This window comes from Astyanax mexicanus, chromosome 4 (assembly GCF_023375975.1).
Source record: "Astyanax mexicanus isolate ESR-SI-001 chromosome 4, AstMex3_surface, whole genome shotgun sequence".
NCBI lineage: Eukaryota > Metazoa > Chordata > Actinopteri > Characiformes > Acestrorhamphidae > Astyanax > Astyanax mexicanus.
Window position 1 is genome coordinate 19,732,771 of NC_064411.1, and position 19,580 is coordinate 19,752,350.

The window sequence follows — 19,580 nt, forward strand, 5'->3', positions numbered from 1 at the left end:
TTTGGGACATACCGGGGTTGAACAATGAAACTGAAACACCTGTCTACAGTCACTCAGTGTTGGATCTTAGTTTTACATAAAAATAAATGTATGCCAGTTTTTACCCTGAGCTCTGGCTCGCTTCTTTTTTTTCCTCCTTTTTTCCTCCCTGTATCACAAACTCTTCTAGTTCCTCCCTTTACCCAAGTTTGATTTTAGGAAGTCTTTTACGTACACTCTAAAAAGAAATGTGTCAAAAATGACTCAGACTGTGTCGAATTTTAACACATTGTGCGAGTGTGCTCAGAGACGACACATGTTGTGTTGATTCTGACACATCCAGTGTGTAATCCAATTTTACACACTAAATGTGTCAGGCTAATGACCTCACAAATGTGTAATTTTTTACACAACTTGTGTTGATTATGCATAATCAAGATAATGTATCAAATATGTTAAAAAAAAGCATGAAACGAATTAATTCAATTCCATTTTTATTATCATGCCTATATATGGTTCAATTTTCTTTTGGAATTAGCAATGAATTAACATTCACGTGTTTGTAACATTTTTAAATGTAAAAACAGTCATGTTTGTTACAGTTCAAAATCAGTTTCGTTTGGAATAAGAAATAAATTAACTCAATGTTTTTTAGATATTTTAAATGTAAAAACATGCATGCTTGTGACTAATTCATTGTCTTTTGTGATAATGAACACCTAAAAACAAAAGTCCAAACAGTAAAGGGGTGTATAAAACATAGCTCATATAAAATTAGTCACAATTGTTCATTGTTCTCACGTATTTTTAGAAAACCTGATGAATAACATTGAACATCAATACAGAAATAAAATTCCCTTTTTATAAAAACAGAACTACAAAACGTGAGTCTAAACAATTTGGATCTTGGATTCAAGTACAGCTTGTCTGTGTTGTAAATGGCTAGTACATCAAGAGGCCTAACATCTGAAGCATCATCTAAGCTGATCATTTCATAGTCATTAGTTCGCTTGACATATGCATAAAAATGCTCATCAAAGTACTCAATTGAAAGAATCCAGATAAACATCAAAAAGGACTCAGCATCAGCCCGTGGTATGATGTGAATTATCTCACCAAACAAACATTCTCCACAGTGTTTGGTTTTAAGTGGCAGCACACCACCTGTTCTATATGTTAGGCCAAGTACAGTATGTGAAGTAACAAACAGTGCACGGTGGTACATGTTAACTGGTGATCTCTGTAAAGATGCTTAGTAAATGATTTGATGTTGTGGTAAGTCCTTGGACAACCATCCTGGCTGCAAATAAGAATGAAGTTCAGTCCCTTTGACAATGCATGTATTTCACGAAGATGCCAAATTAGATTCTTTACTTCTGTGAATTGTGACTGTCGACATTCTGGACAAGTGTACATTATGCTGTGAATTGGGATGCTTTAAGCTTCGAAATGAGCTTCGGTACCTTAGCTTTCCGGCTAGTTGAGAGAGGCATGTCATAGATGTGTTCAAAGAAGCAGAACACGGAGCTTAGCTGACATGGATAGGCCAGGTTACACACCCAGTAGAGCTTAAATAGCTTGTCCACAGCAGATGTCAGTCCTTCTTCAAGGGGAACAGTGATTCGGTCACTCTTTCCAATGATGACATGTTGCTTTGCGGCAGCCCTCAGATTTCCAACACAGATTAGCTGGGGCTGGTGGGTCTGTGAAGGACAGACATCACAAAGAGAAGCAATGCTGCTTCCAGCCTAAAATGTAACCAAACAAAAGAAACCAAAATTTGAGTTTAATCAGTTGTTACTGCAAACACTTACTAAAAATACAAACGACCGATTTAACAGTTTCTAAATTTTATGTTACTCCAGTTAATAAGCATGTACACAATTACATACTTTCACACTTGATTAAACTAAATCAGCCACCTTCAATGTCCTTTATGATTTATTTGTTTACTAAAAAAGGCAAAATGTATCTTATAATAAAATAATTCTAGATAGACAGACAAATCGATAGATGGACTTACTGGAACAAAATCAACAAGGAATGTTAATGCAAACTTCACTCAACATCGACTCATTGCGACTGGTGGCAGAAGATGTGTAAGGACTACAAGCATAGTGTAACACTTCTCATCTGAAAATGAGACACAGACACAAATAAAATAAGATTACACAGAGGCTGTAGCATTATATGTGAAATCTAATGAGAGTTATATTTGAAAATATATACCTTCATTCTGGTTTTCCATGTCCTTAAGAGATGCAAGATCACCTGTCTCCATGATGGCAATTGCCTTCAACTTGGGAATGATGGTAGCCTCCCATCTTCTTAAGAACAAATCTCCTTTTCCCTCAAACATTTTACCAAACTCTGTATCAAGCTTTTAAGAAACAAAAAAATGAGACATTTTAATTTAGGTACATAATACCAGCTATAACACACAAATTGCCAAACTGAGTTCCAAACAGGCCACAGACCTTTTTTCACTTTTATCATAAATTAACTGACTGAGAAATTCATATCACCTCCATGAGTGCACATGTTTTTCAGCTAAACAGTGTTATATAATAACCCTTAACAATATTATCAAGTTATTTACATTACACATGGCATAAAACTGACAGTGAGCCCTAATGAAAAAGCAAAATGTAATGTACCTACCAGAGTTGGCATATCCAAGAAGTGTGGGTATTCCTCAAAGATTTCAGACAGGGAGGGGGAATGTTTGGCTATCCATGATCTGCGCCAGGTGAAGGTTTTCTGCATTGCTGCTTTGATCGATGAAATGTTGTCTGTAGAAGGCCTGAGCCTTTTCATCAAGTTGATCCACTCACTTGTCCCACTACCATCTTCCTCCTCCTTGTCCGGATTAGGACCATCTTCACAGCGTCGTTTGTGTGACCTATAACGCCGCTGACCATCTTCTAGCTTTCGACGAATGTTGCGCAGTCTCATTTCCAAAAATCCAGAATGAGAATCTGGATCATAAAAGTGCTTCTGGCATAAAAAAAGGTTAAAAGCATAACAGAAAAAACAGTAAGAGCAGCTACTGGTAAGATAATGTTGTTAAAAGAAATATAAAAGTAACATACATCTGTGGATGTATTTTTTAATGTACTAGAGCTAAAGACTAATGTACCCAACAAATCACATAAAAAACACAAATAATTAGATGCCACTTCAATTACTTTTTACCTCTGGCATTTAACTGCAGTACAAAATTAAGAAAAAAAAGGCATTTGATAAAGATGCTAGAGACACTGTTGCGTTTGTTAGTCTTAAGGATTTAAATTTTTTTTGTTTCAATCTCTAGTTTTCAGATTTAATTTATGTACACAAATACACTAATTGACATGAAAAAAAAATCTGAAGAGCAGTTTTATTATTATTTAAATTTGAGCAGATGCTTATCCTTACATAAGCTAACCACAACATAAATAACATAACATGCATGAGCAAGAATCATGCCCAATTTTAAAAACAATCAATATGTTTTTGTACAATCTACAACTGAGAACCAAAGCATGTACTTACAAATCCTTCCCCGTTTCCATCCACCTGGACTCTCAGGGAAGACAGCGATGATGTTCTTTGCTAGAGCCACTTTTTCAGTACTTGTTGGATAACTAATTAATAGAAGAACAACAAAACCAACTCAAAACTTAAATATAAAGCATTTACTCTGCTGTACTTTAGCAGTGTTATACAAGCCACTATAATTTGCTGTATTTTTTTTTTTTTTTACTTTTCTTGAATATGTTAAAAAGGTGGTTTGTTTTACTCACAATCCATGCTTTTCCACCAGGTCAGATACACATAATTTAACAAGCTTTATTCTTGCTTTTTCTGTCACAGTGCCTTTGGTTTTGAGTTCATCAAGTGTCTCTGGTGCTTTCTTTTCCAAAATGGACCTCAGTTTTTCATGCTCTTGTGAAACTTGAGTATGCTGCACAAAGAAAATCAGCATCTACTAAATGTACTTTCTAAAAAAAAAAAAAAAAAACAGACAAATGCAGAAATACAATATAAATGTAAATACCTGAGCTTGGGACACTGAAGTGGCCATAGGTTGAGATGATTCAGTCTCTTTGCATGATAAGAACAGCTGGAATCTATCTAAGTTCCTGATGTCTACATTCCTATCTACGTCAATAAATTCCTGAAATTGTGGGTTGAATTTTAGAATTCTCACAACAACATATCCAAGTTGTTCTGCCGATGCTGTTTCAATAAGATGCTTAGTGTTGCCAACATCATAGATCTTACTTGAATATTCTCTCTCATCCCTGTAGATGGTGGCAAGAACTTGAAAAAAACTTGTTGCAGTTTCTTGGTTCTGAAAACAAATTTGAGAAGAAATTAAACATGAGAAATCTTAAAAATATAGTGCCTTAACTCTATCTCCAGCACGCCACTCTACTCTCACAGATAGCTAACTAACTGGGTTATCTATGCATTTTTTTATTTTATTAAACTATTGAGTAAACTATGGAAGCATGTTCCCGCCGCCTAAAAAAGTAAAAATAATCCAGCACATTTTTTAAATTATTATTAAGTAAACTGCTCTCATTATTTCTGCTGTAACAGTAAGGAGTTGACTAATTGAGTTCCACATCGCTGTTCTGCTCAATTATACACATACATACCATACAGAATAGTCTGAGCCACAGCCACTCTCTTTAACATACTAAAATAGAAGTCCAGTGTGTTATTAAATTAATCTAATATCTCCGGAGGCTTATTTTGATATTGTATGATTCTTCTAAAAGCACCAATATTTCTCAATATCTCAGAATATTGAAATAGTATCTAAAAATAATGACATACTATCTCAAAATAATGAGATAGTATCTCGAAATATTGAGATAGTATGCCAAAATAATGACTTAGTATCTCAAAATATTGAGATAGCAGTTAACTTAATAGTAAAATTATTATTATTTATTTTTTTTTTAGGTGGCAGGAATGGGCTTCCATAGTTTACCCAGGCAGTTAGCTAAGCTAGTTAGTTAACCTAGGTTAGCTAGTCATGCACCAAATTTAGCCAGCTAGTTAATGCATCCATCCTCTTTTTCAGAGTTTCTTCAATCATGGCCACTCTTTCTCAAGAGATTCATCTGTCTGGCCTACTGGGTGATCAGGTAAAAAGTTGACCTCTGCTCTTTTAGACTTCTTCATGCGGGCCTTGAGCCCTTCCGCCTCACCGCTTTCTCTTTTGCGGTTGACATTTACTTCTGAGCATCCGGCATCCCGCAATTTCGCTCGGTAGTTGCCAAGTTTGAATTTAATGCTCATCACCCAGCCATCCCAACCAGAACCTGTGCCAGGTTCAGCAAGGCATGGATGTTTATATACAAGAGCCGATGCAACTGACGCAATCTCCCCTGCATCAGGATATGCTTTGATGTCAAAAATTAGCCTGCGCAAGCTTGTCTAATATCTCGGACTTCATGTCCCTGCGCATAGGCGTAGGAACCGGGGGGATGGGTGGGACATGTCCCACCCAATATTAGAAACAGGTGGATTTGTCCCCCCCAAAAATGATATCAGTTCGCTCAGATCAGCTGTACTATTAATGAGGAGACAGACCGGACCAATCACGGAGCCGGTTCAGGTATTAAGTCACGCCTCTCTGTAGAAACAGCCAATCAGCTTGCTGGTTTTGCGGCGCGCGGAGCAGAGGCAGTTTGCTGTTGGGGAAGCCCCGCCCCCTCGCTGTGAGATTTAGCAGCGGGATCGGGACGCAGCAGCTTCAGCTGATTTTAAAACAGATCTGGATATACGGAGATTTTACTAAAAGAAAGGTAACGATAGGCTAACCACTTCAACTGTGATGATATGTTTCTGATAGCTGGTTAAAATACACGTCTCTGAATCAGCACACAGTTTAACCCCACTGTGATTAATAAACTGCAGCTGTGTTAGTGTGTAAGCTTATCTTTGGAATTAGCTAGATTGGGAGTCAGGGTTAAAGGAAAAAAATAAAATATATATGTAATGTTTCCCTGTACCTGATCAGCTAATCACTTTAATTTTCAAACTGTTTATTCATTTAGGATTACAGGACTTACTGTGAGCTATAATGAACGAAAATTGATTTAACTAACTAGTTATCTAGAAGCTGGATGTAGATGATCGCCAGAATTTCGTACAGTACTTTAAGTTGGTAGTTTAAAGTAGAGGTCTGCACTCCCGCGGGAGTCCCGCGGGACCCGCGGGACCCGTCAGAATATGTTGCGGCGCGGGACAAAACTGAATTGTTATTGGCGGGAGCGGTAATTTAATCAATACAGGCCATGCGGGAGCGGGACCACATTAACATGTGGTCCCGCTCCCGCAAATTGATAAATAGTTAAGAAAATTATAATAATCACGCTATGATTCCCATGCAAGCAACAAAAAAACACAAGAAAAATCTCTCGGAGGATGGACACACACACACACATTTTCAGCATCTCCAGCAGGCGTGTGCAGAGGAGGGGGGGGGGGAGGGGGGTGTGTATGTGGGGCGGAGGTTGCTTAAGCACCTGCCCGTTTGGGTCGTTCTCACCTGAATTATTCCGCCAGCACTCACTCCACCTCTCTCATTTGTGGTGCCGCTCCGCAAATGAATAAGTAGTTAGGAAAATGATAATCAAAATAATCACGCAATGCTTCCCATGCATAATGAACAGAAGGAAAACAACCAATCATAGGAGAGCAATACACTATTTAAAAATATTGGCTAAGCATCTGATCACGTGAACATGAAGCGTGCACTGTGCGTCATTTTGTAATTTTGCCACAGAAATGGCGGAGCCCGTAGATGGTACACAAGTTTCAGCTGTGGAAAATGCTCTTAAGACAGGTGAATACTCCACAATTAAGCCAACTGCAGGCAAGTCTGACGTATGGCAGTCATTTTCAATTGTGATTAATGGAGACAGAAATCGTCTACCATTTGCTTGCTGTGATAAATGTAACAAAGTGTTTGTGTACAGTAGCCACAAATCAGGTACCTCTGGTTTAAAGCGTCACAGGTGCACAGCTCTGAAGGGGCAGACAAAACTGTCATTCACCAGTACCACAAAAGTGACAAATAACTTAAAGAAGGAAACGACCGAAAAATGTGTTCAATTTGTCTGTAAGGACATACAGCCATTTGATACAGTCTCTGGTCAGGGCTTTTCCAAACTTGCACAGCACTTGGTTGACACTGCAGCGAAGATTGGCAAATTTGACGTCAAAGAAATGTTGCCCCATCCCACAACTATTTCAAGACACATTGAAGAAGAAGCAATACAACAAAAAAGATCTCTGGTAGACATAATGACGGAGACCATCAGCAAATACGGGTGCGCTGTCACAACAGATATTTGGACGGAAAACTACAGGAAGACATCTTTCCTTTCAGCCACTATACATTACATAGACGACAGCTAGAATCTTGTGTCAAGGGTGTTGTTTGCAAGTCCATTTGAGCCAGGAACCAGCAAGACGGGGGACAACATTAGATCTTTGTTGTTCCAAAACCTCCGTGTTTTTGGTATTGACTGCACATGCACCAACATGGTCAATAAGATCGTCTTTGTAACTGATAGAGGGGCGAATATGGTTTCTAGTTTGCGTGACTTCACCAGAATCAACTGCAGTGCACACATTCTCAACGTGATTTTGTCGAGTGCATTTGCCACTGCCGTGATGGAAAATGCGTGCGAGGTCTCTCAGCTTATAACAGATGTTAAAAAGTTGGTGACATACTTCAAGCATTCCGGACAACAAGGCAAACTGACGAAATCGCTGAAACAGGCAGTAGAGACCCGGTGGAATTCAGTTTTTGATATGACAGATTCTGTCTTGCAACAGTTTGAAGAAATTTCCACAATACTGCTGGAGAATAATCAATATGGCAAGATCGGGTGCATCAACAAAAACATGCTGACAACGGTTGTGTCCTTTTTGAAGCCTTTCAAAGACGCAACAAATGATTTGGAATCAGACAGCTCAACACTAAGTGGATCTCTAGTGCTTCCATGGTCTGTCAAACTAATGATGCACTGCACCGATGCAGTGGCTATACCTGCGCTGACTGAAGTTGCTTCTGTGTGTGTGAGACGTCTGAACGAACTTATGTCAACTGACAATTCAGCACCAAATGCTGTCCACAGGCTCTACAGAGTGGCAACATTTCTCACTCCAAAACTTCGACACCTAAAGATGCTAGACAATTACGCACGAGCAGATGTCATGAATGCTGTGAAAGAGCTGATAGCGAACCTGATGTTTGAGTCCAAAAATGACGAACCTCAGCCTCCAGCAAAGAGAGCGCATTTCCGTGAGTTTGAGGAATGGGAGGACAAGGGTTCCATGGCAAAGGATGGAACAACGACAGCAGAATCAGAGATAAATGACTACTTAAGTGTAAAATTGGACACAACTGAGGAATCAGGGTCACACCAGGTTCTTCAGTGGTGGAAAAATCACAGGCTTGAATTTCCATCACTTAGTAAACTTGCCCGTCATGTTCTCTGCATACCGGCATCCAGCGCACCATCGGAACGAGCCTTCAGTGTTTGTGGGCGAATTCTGGAAGAGAGACGCAGCGTGCTAAAGCCCTCTACAGTGAGCAACATCCTTTTCCTTCATGGGAATCTGAAGTAGGCTAGTGTAGCCCCCTGTTTGTTTATTTAATTATTAAAGAACTCTAATTTCAGTTCCAACATGTCCTTAACGAAAAAGGTCTCACAGCGTCCAGAATTTATTTGGTGAAATTTTATTTATACGATATATATATTTTTTTGTAAAATATTCCTCACTGCCTTTTTTCAATAATTTTTTGTAAAATGTTTCTGCTTCGTTCGTAGTATAGGCTGCATTTTCATTTGAATTGTTCTGTACAGCCATCTGATATTACTCCTATTTACGGCGGGTTTAGAAAAGCAGTCCCGCGCAGACCCTTACCTCACTGTTTTATTTATTCGCTACTTTTTGTAAAATATTCCCTTACTCACTGCCTTTTTTCAATAATTTTTTGTCAAATTTTTCTGCTTCGTTCATAGTATAGGCTGCATTTTCATTTCAATTGTTCTGTACAGCCATCTGATATTACTCCTATTTACGGGTTAAAATGTTTCTGCTTTGTTCATAGTATAGGCTGCATTTTCATTTGAATTGTTCTTTACAGCCATCTGCTATTTATGTATATTTACGTTTTGTGGTTTGCAGCCAAGCACAGCATACCAGAAGTATTGTATATTGAATTTTTTTTGGTTAATAAAAATAACAATCTTTTTAACTCTAGAATTCTTGATTTTTAAAGGACGACATTTACTATACTGGTGCAAAATAATAATAATAATAATAATAATAATAACAATAATAATAATAATAATAATAACAATAACATTGTTATTGTTATTATTATTATTGTTATTATTATTATTATTATTATTATTAATAATAATAATACAAATATTAATTAAACTAATTGAATTAAATTTTATATATTTTTACATTTATTATTTTATATAATATAGATCCACTTCTAATCCACTTCTAGGATTCTTGATGCACCTGATGGCATGTGTTTGGACTGCGAACTGAATTGCTGTTTTAATAAATACATATGTAAATTTGAAGCACTAAATGTAATTAATTCAATTCATATTAGGACTGCGGGACGGGAGCGGCGGGAATGTGTATGTGGCGGGCGGGAGCGGGATTAAAAGAAGTGATTTTTTTGCGGGAGCGGGCGGGAGCGGGACAAAAAGACGCGGGAGCGGGCGGGAGCGGGTTTAAAAAAACAGTCCCGCACAGACCTCTAGTTTAAAGCAGTTACTTAACCCCGATCACTGCCCTAAACTAGTGTTTTCCACCTGATCAGCTAATAAACAGTCATTTACTGAGTTTACCTGTTAAAATCCTTTAGCCCCCTATGGAGCCTAAATTAATCATGTATATCCACCAGAGGAAGCTCTAGAATATGCAGAACAGTTTTAATATGCAGTAGAATATATAAGAACTGGGTTGAGAAACACTGCTGTAACGTGACTTCTGTTCATTTGTAGTTCACAGTAAGACCACATATCCTGACGTTTATAAAAGTCTCTATGAAACGTAAAGTTACATTCTTTTACATAAAAGGACACCATCTTAAGAAGAGCTCTCAGTAGAAAAAAATAAAAGTGCAGGAGAAAATGTAAATATACAACAGAATTGACATGCCAATACATAATAATAATAATAATAATAATAATAATAATAATAATAATAATAATAATAACAATAATAATAATCTGTTATTTTAAATATTAGGTGATAACTCAGACATTGCTTGCATAATTTTTCTAACAACAGTAGCTGTAATGTGGAGTAACATGTTTAGGTTATTAAATCACCTTATAATAATAATTTACTTTTAATTAAAAGTAATTTCCACAAATGTTGTTCTAGGAAACTATTGAGTGGGCTTGGGTTCATATTGGCAAATGTGTCCCCCCCAATATCAAGCCCGCTCCTACGCCCTTGAGTCTTATACATGTTTTGCTCAAACTTCTGTCTGTATTGTACAGCACTTTGGTTAGCTCTTGTGGTTTTTAAATGTGCTTTAGAAATAAATTTGACTTGACTTGACTTGACAATACTTATTCCCTTGTTTAGACATTCAAAATTAATTAGCAGTAACAGATTCTTAAAAACTGCTTTTCAAATACTCTATAATACTCTATACTCTACATTAGTGTTTGTTCTGCAAATCATCCAACTAAACATTTATTTATGAATGATTCTTATACCCTGTAATTAAATGTACAGTTGGATCAGTGTTATGTAAGCACTGGTGATATCCTCGATATTGCCCACCTTTGATTTTCACTGTCCACTATCCAAACCATGTATTTCTGTGTGCTTCTTTAAACCACTTTTATTGATGAGCATTAAATTGTTTTTTAGAGCGTTTAAAATGAACAATGCACATAAAGAAATGTATTCTAGTAAAAATAAATATAGGTAGCAAGAGATACATACATGTGATAATATGTACAATCGTTGCCCACAATAATAATAATAATAATAATAATAATAATAATACATTTTATTTAAGGCGCCTTTCTGTCACTCAAGGACACCTTACAAGTGCAAAATAAGCATTAAATAAAACATACAAAATACACAACATTTAAAAAACAGGTTAAAAAAGAGAAAACAATCAGATGGAATAGGCAAGTTTAAACAGGTGAGTTTTGAGTGTGGATTTGAATTGTGAGAGTGAGTTAATTTGTCTGATATGAGGTGGTAAAGAGTTCCAGAGTTGGGGAACAGAGCGGCTGAAGGCTCTGCTCCCCATGGTGGTGAGGCGAGCAGTGGGGATGGTAAGGTGGATGGAGGAGGAAGATCGGAGGGAACGAGATGGAATTACAACCTGAAGAAGATTAGAGAGATATGGTGGAGAAAGATTGTGAATGGCCTTAAAGGTGAGCAGAAGGATTTTGTAATTGATACGGAACTTTACTGGGAGCCAGTGGAGCTGTTGGAGAACAGGAGTGATGTGATGGAAGGAGGGGGTTCTACTGATGATACGGGCAGTGTGGGGCCCTAATTAAGATATTAGGGATCAATATATGTTATAATACCCATATATTAGTACAATTTGGCCATATATGAACGAGTTTATTGAGTTCAGTTAAAACTCTGTCTGCTCTTCCTCAGTAAGGCCCAGTCTGTACCAGGCTGCTGTGAACTGAGGGGGAGACAGATAAGAAATATGCTTATCATACCAGGTGTCTCAAGAGGCCCAAGCTCCCACGGGAACGCTGGGCAGGAGAAGGAAAGGTGGAACTAAAAGCCCCCACCTTTGTTCACCCAAATACTGTATAAAAGTGTGTATTCCTCTGTGTTTTCAGAAGATCGGAGCTTCCTGACTGAAAGAACAATAAAAAGATCAACTTAGAACTTCAGAATGACCCGACTTCTCCTTTCTTTAAAACTCGAGGCACTCGTCTGTTTTTATCTTCTTTCTTTTGAATTTAGAACTTTACATCGATGCATGACTAGATAATTTTTAAGAGTCTATTTTAAGCTAGCCCAAGGCTTCCCTTTAAGGGAGGCCAAGAGTCGTCAAATTACGAACGACAGCAGCTGAATTCTGGACCAGTTGAAGCTTATGGAGAGTTTTATTGGTGAGACCAAAGAGAAGAGAGTTGTAATAGTCTAATCGAGAGGTAACAAGGCTGTGTACAAGAATGGCAGTGGCATGAGCAGTAAGAGAAGGGCGAAGACGGTTTATATTGCGGAGGTGATAGTAGGCAGACTGGGTAATGTTGTTGATGTGTGATTGAAATGAAAGAGTACTGTCCAGGATGACACCCAGACTCTTTACCTGTGGGGAGGGGGAGACGGAACAGTTGTCAATGTTAAGAGACAGACTGTTGGTTTTGGATAGAATTGATTTTGTGCCTAGGAGGAGAACGTTTTAGTAGATTTGAATTGAACCATAATTTTATTTCAGCCAAACAGTCAGTAAGGTAGGAGGGTGGAAGATTAGAGGTGGGTTTGGTGGCAAGGTAAAGCTGGGTGTCGTCCGCATAACAGTGGAAATGGATGTTGTATTTGCGGAAGATATTACCAAGGGGAAGGAGATAAATGATGAATAGGAGAAGTGACAGGAGAAGGCAGAGAAGTAAAAGTTTTGAGCTGAATGAACTGAGTGCAGGTGGTGAGGTATGATTTAAACCAATTTAGAGGAGTCTGAGTGATACCAATGGAAACTAGTCTATTGAGGAGTGTGGTGTGACCAATGGTGTCAAATGCTGCATTAAGGTCAAGAAGGATGAGGATGGAAAGTAAACCGGAATCAGCTGCCATGAGGAGGTCATTAGTGATTTTTATGAGCGCGGTTTCTGTACTGTGGAGAGGGCGAAATCCAGATTGGAACTGTTCATACAGGTTGTTGCAAGACAGAGCTCAAGGATTTTTGAGATAAAGGGTAGATTAGAGATTGGCCGTAGGTTATTAAAATTTGTGGGGTCAGCACCAGATTTTTTTTAAGATTGGGGTTATTGCAGCAGTTTTAAATGATGCAGGAACAGTTCCAGTGGAGAGAGAAGAATGGATAATAGCGGAAATTAGAGGGAGCAAGGAAGGGAGGCAGGCTTTGACCAGACCTGTAGGGAGAGGGTCTAGCTACTGCTACTGTGAGCTGATGCTGAAATTATAGCCAGAGCTCATTTCAAAGATTCATAATTTTATATATATATATATATAGAATTAGTAAATATTAAACATATGTAAACTCTATATTTTTGCTCTGGTTTTGCTCATTTGCTCCAAATAACCTAATTAATTTTGAACTCATTGGTCAGGGACCTCTCTGCTTGTCAAACCAGTCCAGAAGAGATACTTCTCTGGATCAGTCAGTGGTCAGAACAGTATGGACCTATATTAACATTTAACTGTTTTTTGCGGATTTATATTTAACCCCATCACTCCCCCACGCGGAACTCTACATTACATCTTATTCACAAACACACAGGGCTTTGCCGGTACTGCACACACAGGGAGACACCAGAACATATACTATTACACTGTGTAAAACATTCTTCACAAAGACAAATTTTATTTGATACATTAACAACAAAGGGTCATAAAGATATTTCCTTAAAGGGTTTGCTATCATATGGCTCTGGGATGGGTTTAGTACACAAGCAGGTGCTGCTGTTTTTAAAGAGTGTTGGGATGTTTAATTAAATAAAATTAAAGCAATTAAGGTTTTTTTTTTTACATCATTTTAAACCATATGTCTTTCCATGTTATGCCTATGTCTGTGGCAGGGTGGATATCCTAGGTCAGAAACTTCATGAAAATGTTTAAATTAATGCTACAAATTGTATGCCAAAAATGAGTTTGACCACAAAAAAAACATGAAAAATGTATAATAATATTTAATTGTCAAAAAGGTTTGGGGTCCAATGGCACCCAATCCCAGGAATGACCCTGGAACTCATCAGGTTACAAGTTAAAACTATGGATATCATTAACTGTAACTGTTGAATGAACAAAATGTTATTTTTAAACCACATATTCATGAGATTTACACATAACATATTTATTGTTCCAAAGTAACAGCTCATGAGGTAAGAAATTAGGTTTGTAAATCAGTAATCATTATACAAGTGCTTATCTGTCAAAGGCTGATCATTTTATAAATATATATATTTTTTTCACATTCGTATTTTATTGCATTGTATAATAATAATAATAATAACAACAATAATAATAATAAGAACAACAACAACAACTTTTATTATTATTATTAAAATTTCTTAGTAAAATAACAATTTGCTAACATGTTTTATTATAATATTTATTATTACAGGAGGCTGTGGAGAGGGGTTAAGTTGCTTATTTTTAAATGATTTCAACGGTTTTCCGTTATTTTAGTAATGGAGAGACTGCGGGCGGTCGGTGGCCAAATAGAAGATCTTATACAGAGTCTCACCCATTTACACCAAAGAGCGATAGAAATACTTCAAATTTTGCATCAAATTAATCAACTGATTTTAGACCTTCTTAATATTCTTTCGGGAATCAATAACAGGTATGTGCAGCGATTTAGGTAGGAGGTGCTCATCAGCTAACAAGAGTTTAAACTATGATTATAAGTAACTGGTGAATGAACAAAATGTTATTGTTAAACCACATATTCATGAGATTTTCTTATAGATAATATATTTATTGTTCAGGGGTCAGGGTCGCCTCCCCCTGCGAATGCTATTGGCTTATATTGTTAGGGTTTGTGACGGACCGCCTAGGAGGCGGAGAAAGCCGGAGGAGGCGGAGAAAGAAGGACGTATTTGGATGTTATCATAGCCAGCTAGCTAACTCTCCTGCTGTCCTTCTTTCTCCGGCTCCGGGAGATGGCGGTCCGTTACAAACCTTGGAAACATCAGCCAATAGCATTCGCTGAGGGAGGTAACTCTGACCCTGATCAGTTTAGGTGAACCAGAACTACCCCATTAGCGATGGAAATTCCGGCTCCCAAGTGGCTCCTTAGATTTTTTGTGGTTGCTTAAATCATTTTATTACCAAATTATGTTTAAACTTATGTTTAATTAGTAGTGTAAACCATACATTAAATTAAATATGTATTATTTATAAGTTTTTTGTATAAATAAATACATTATAAAAACATCTCAAATACACAAACAGGTCGAATCTCTAAATGTGTATATTATTTGTGAATTTGCAACTATATACAGTGGAAGCAGGTGATGTTTTTTGCAAAGTTTAGCAAAGATTGGTATTCAAAAAAGGAGCTAATTTTGAGGGGTTGATTCTGTTTCTGTTATGATCTGCCCTGTTTTGGAAGAGATGGGACAGATGTTGTTGCTACAAAACACAGTTTATGTGAGATCACATGTGTAAGAGGTGGGTAGATTGAGCATTCCCCTTCAGTGTTTAATGCTCCTTTGGTCAATCAGAATGTGAATCAGTATCACATCTTTCTTTTCAATGTTTCATTGCATCTAAATTCTGGCAAGACTTTTCTTCTTTTTTTAAGAAGAAAACTAACATCTCTGTGAATATGAACCTTGGTGATATAATGTTTCTTTTTTCATACACTGGGCTTTATATAGAGTATAATATTAATATTATTATTTTATTAAGTAAATACTACATTCACTGTTGTAAATACTTGACATCAATACCAAAATCTTCTTACTTGATTTACTTCACTTTTAAAATCCTTAGAATTTCTTGAATAAGAAATACCTAAAAACTGTAGGAATGTATGATGTATATTTTTATGCTGTCTTCTATTGTGGTTTATATGTATCATCTTGAAACTTGAAATTAAATAAAAATTACACTGTAGAACTGAACGAGATTCACACTGTAAAGGTGTAACTAATAAACCATCTTTATCCAGCGCTCAAAAAAGAGAGCTCCACTTTTCAGTTTAAAAGCTAAGTAGTACTACAAATCAAGACAAATCAGGTTATGAGGATTGAAATTTAGATCTAGCTTAAAAGTTTAAATGTAGTCTCATCTCTCTTTTAGAACCCCAAATCAGAAATTGTTGGGACATTATGGAAGTAGTATATACAGCATTTTTGTTTTAAGTTTTGGGCACAAAAGCACTAATCCATTTATCTCAGAAATATGAGTGTTTTACCTGAAAAAAAGCACCACATATGATTTGAACAGATGCAAATAAACATAATACATAAAGTAAAAAATAACAAGGAATTCTTAAGTATGTTATATCCTGTGAGCCAAGCTGAAGAACAAAGTGTAGTTCCAGATTTCTACTGTATGCCCTCAGCCAGCATGTGTATATGTTCAGTTCCATCAGCAGCTCACCTGATTTACCAAATTTAACAATTGACCAAACCAGGTGTTGATATGATGAGAACTAGAAATAATCCCATTAAGCTTGCTGTTTACAGATGCTAACCTGGCTTAGCTTTAGCTAAGGATGGGGCAAAAATCCAAAGCTGGTAGAGACAAACCCCAAAAAGTATTGATATAGGGGGGCTAAATACTTTTGCACGTCACACTTCAGATTTTTATTTGATGAACATATTCAAAACAATGTATAATTTTCATTTCACTTTTACAATTATGTGTTACTTTGTGTTGGTGTGTCACTTAAATTCTCAATAAAGTCCAGTTTTAGTTTGTTGTAAGATGACAATGTATTTTTAAGCAACACTATTTTAAACATGATTCCATTTATAAAAGCATGAACAAAACTACTTGAAAATATACATGAAGTGAATAACTTGGGAATCCGCAGAGGTTGGTGTTTTCTACCAGCTCCACAAAAACATGATCTCCAGCAGAATATATTGAATTTCATATACCAGCACTTATTATACCACCTCAGCTTTAGTAGTTCAGTAGGTTTACCTGTTCAGCAGTGCAGATGAAATGAATTACTGACAATCAGGATGAAACACTAAAGGAAACAGACAACAAGCCGTTATTCTAGTCTCACATCACAAATCAATTATCAATCAGTTAAAATTGTTTTATCAAATACGTTTTACTTAATATCATCTCACATTAATGAGAAAAAGTATTTAGGAAAACCAAAAGGACATTTGAGAAGTGCAACTATATGACATCATAATCTAGGAGAAAAAAAGGAAAAATGAGAACGAAGAGATTATTGCCTGGGAATTAGACCCAAAGTGTAATTTGACCTTTTCTTATATTACATCATGTGCTGTGTTCACAGAATCATTATGGAAAAAATCCACAGTAATATTTGTTATGCTTCGGGATTCTGACTGTCTGATATATTATGTCTTAACTCTGACAGTCAGTGTTTTCACTTAAAACTGATGAGAAAATGACCTGGGAATTAGGCCCAAAGTGCAATTTGGCCATTAAATATATCATCATATGTACAATTTCTAGTGTCATTATACAAAATATCAAACGTGATATTTACTCTTCTTTGGACTTTGACAGTGTGAAGTAATTCATTTTACATCTGACATTTACATTTATAATGCATGTGTGTGTATATAATACATTAGCCTTGTCTCACAGTTTCTCTCTCTCTCTCTCTCTCTCTCTTTCTCTTTTTCATACTATATATATTACATCAGTAATGTTCAACCTGTGGGGCAGCAGTGCTGCAAAGTAAAATTATTTTAAGGATATGTAAATAGTATAGAAAATATAATTTAAGATGTTGCGTTAACAGAATGATACAAAGTTAATTTATTTGCAAAACAAAACATGTTTAAGTCGAACTTGTTGAATGGTTTGGTGTAGTTCAGCCACAGGGAGAGATATTTAATAGATTAAAAAGCTACTTCTACTTTAACAGCAAAAGACCCTGAAGCTGCAGCATCTTCAAGTGAAGCAGCAACTGTATCTCTGACCACGAGAACCAAGAAAAGCAGCATAAATCCAAACAAATACAGCAGTGAGTATCTATAGCACTGGTCTTTAGTAGAGTTCATGTAGAGTAAAAAAAAATGGTTTGTGATGTTTTTCAATGCTAGTAATTATTTGAATATAATGCTATTGTGTAAAAATCACAGTACAGCAAAGTAACAAATCAAATGAGTGATATTTATGATGTTGCACAGGTTAGAATGGTAATATATTATCATATAATCATTATAATGAAATTATAGTTAGTTTCATTGCTGGCCTGTGCACTGCGCACACGTGAGCTCCTCCATTGGTCTGCAGCCGCAGCTCCTCATGAATAAAATTAAAAACTCTGCACTTTGCTCAAATATGTGCGCTAATCAACTCGTGGGGGTGTGAACCAGCAGACAAGATAATGGAAACTTTTTTGATGATATGAGGAAATACAGGCACCTGCCGCTCAGAATTGTAGTTAAACAGGTTTTAAACTCTACGTGCTAAAGAAATGTGGGGTTTTAATCAGACTCATAATGACAGTTTATGAGTCATGCCAGGTCAGGCCCGGGTTCTGGTTGAGCTGGATTTTTTGGGGCCGATCTAAACTCTATTCACATGCACAGGAAAAGGCCATGAAAACCCCTGACATGCCCAATCCTTTAACCTGATCTACACAAAAGCAGAGGATCAGAATTTCCTGAATAATAGTATTATAATGTTACTGAATCAGAATACACAGATTATTTAAGTATAATTTAAAACACTAACACACCACGTGATCTTGAGCTCCGTTGCTCCCCCTGCTGGTTGAACAGCGCTACTTCATATAAACACGCCTTTATAGCAGCTCCGTGTTTTTATCTCCCCAACAGATCAAAGCCCACATTAAGCAGTAATGCGCTTTAAACAGCATAAACTACACTGTGATCAATAAATATCAATCTATATCTGCGCATTTCTCTTCAGTTTACAGCATTATTGATCTGTTACAGCTGATTGTTCTCCAGCCGGTCTGATCTAGACCAGGTCCAGGTCTGATCCAGGCCCGGTTCAGATCTCCATGCTGATCCTGGTTCTTCCAGTGGAATCGGACAACCTAAAAAAGGAGGTTAGAAGCCGAATGAACAGTACACTAAGAAAAAGTAAAAGAAATAAACATTTCTTTATCTCCTCTGTCTGACTTAATATTGCACTATGCAATGTTGGGGGATTCAGTATAAAAAGAACAGGAATGAGAAATTAAGCTTTTTTTTTTTCTAATTTTATTTCAAATTTTTCCCATTTTCTCCCCAATTTACACGGCCAATTACCCAACCCATTCATTAGGACTCCCCCTATCACTAGTGATGCCCCAACACACCAGGAGGGTGAAGACCAACACATGCTTTCTCCGATACATGTGAAGTCAGCCACCGCTTCTTTTCGAGCTGCTGCTGATGCAGCATTACCGAGCAGCCAGCGCGCTTGGAGGAAAGCACAGCGGCTCGGCTCCGGTACATCAGCTCACAGACGCCCTGTGCTGCAGACATCACCATAGGAGTGATGTGGGGAAAGAGCGCCATCTACCCACCCAGAGGGAGCAGGGCCAATTTTGCTCCCTCTAACGCCGGCAGCTTGATGGCAAAGCTGCATGAGCTGGGGTTCGAACCGGCGACCTCCTGCTCTCGCCGGCAGCGCTTTAGACTGCTGGACCACTCGGCGCCCAAGAAATTAAGTATATTTAAAAGGAAAAAAAA

At 37.2% G+C, this 19,580-nt stretch overlaps 5 protein-coding genes across 12 annotated transcripts in view; 3 read left to right on the forward strand and 2 right to left on the reverse strand.

Moving 5' to 3' along the window:
• Nucleotides 1-19,580, forward strand: part of LOC125801145 (zinc finger protein 850-like) — a 503,810-nt gene that overhangs the window by 262,923 nt on the left and 221,307 nt on the right. The window lies entirely within an intron of this gene.
• LOC125801182 (zinc finger protein 585A-like) overlaps nucleotides 1-19,580 on the reverse strand; it is a 243,056-nt gene that overhangs the window by 183,801 nt on the left and 39,675 nt on the right. The gene's annotated exons all lie outside the window — the stretch shown is intronic.
• LOC125801682 (zinc finger protein 239-like) overlaps nucleotides 1-19,580 on the forward strand; it is a 155,704-nt gene that overhangs the window by 113,424 nt on the left and 22,700 nt on the right. The window lies entirely within an intron of this gene.
• LOC125801357 (zinc finger protein 239-like) overlaps nucleotides 1-19,580 on the forward strand; it is a 95,664-nt gene that overhangs the window by 15,062 nt on the left and 61,022 nt on the right. The window lies entirely within an intron of this gene.
• On the reverse strand, nucleotides 2,042-4,804 carry LOC111196862 (uncharacterized). The gene is made up of 6 exons (XM_049478482.1): nucleotides 4,019-4,804; nucleotides 3,765-3,925; nucleotides 3,514-3,605; nucleotides 2,641-2,957; nucleotides 2,209-2,359; nucleotides 2,042-2,112 (listed from the first exon to the last, which is right to left on the reverse strand). Exons 1-6 carry the CDS (start codon nucleotides 4,043-4,045, stop codon nucleotides 2,042-2,044), a joined length of 819 nt encoding a protein of 272 aa, XP_049334439.1. The 5' UTR covers nucleotides 4,046-4,804.

Bases quoted from the DNA above. Each gene is read 5' to 3' on its own strand.
- LOC111196862 (XM_049478482.1), bottom strand. From the start codon at position 4,045: ATGGCCACTTCAGTGTCCCAAGCTCAG. The intron at 2,958-3,513 runs GTAAGTACATGC...TTTATGATCCAG, and splicing joins ATGGAAACGGGGAAGGATTT to ATTCTCATTCTGGATTTTTG. The intron at 2,113-2,208 runs GTATATATTTTC...TCTCATTTTCAG, and splicing joins CATGGAAAACCAGAATGAAG to ATGAGAAGTGTTACACTATG.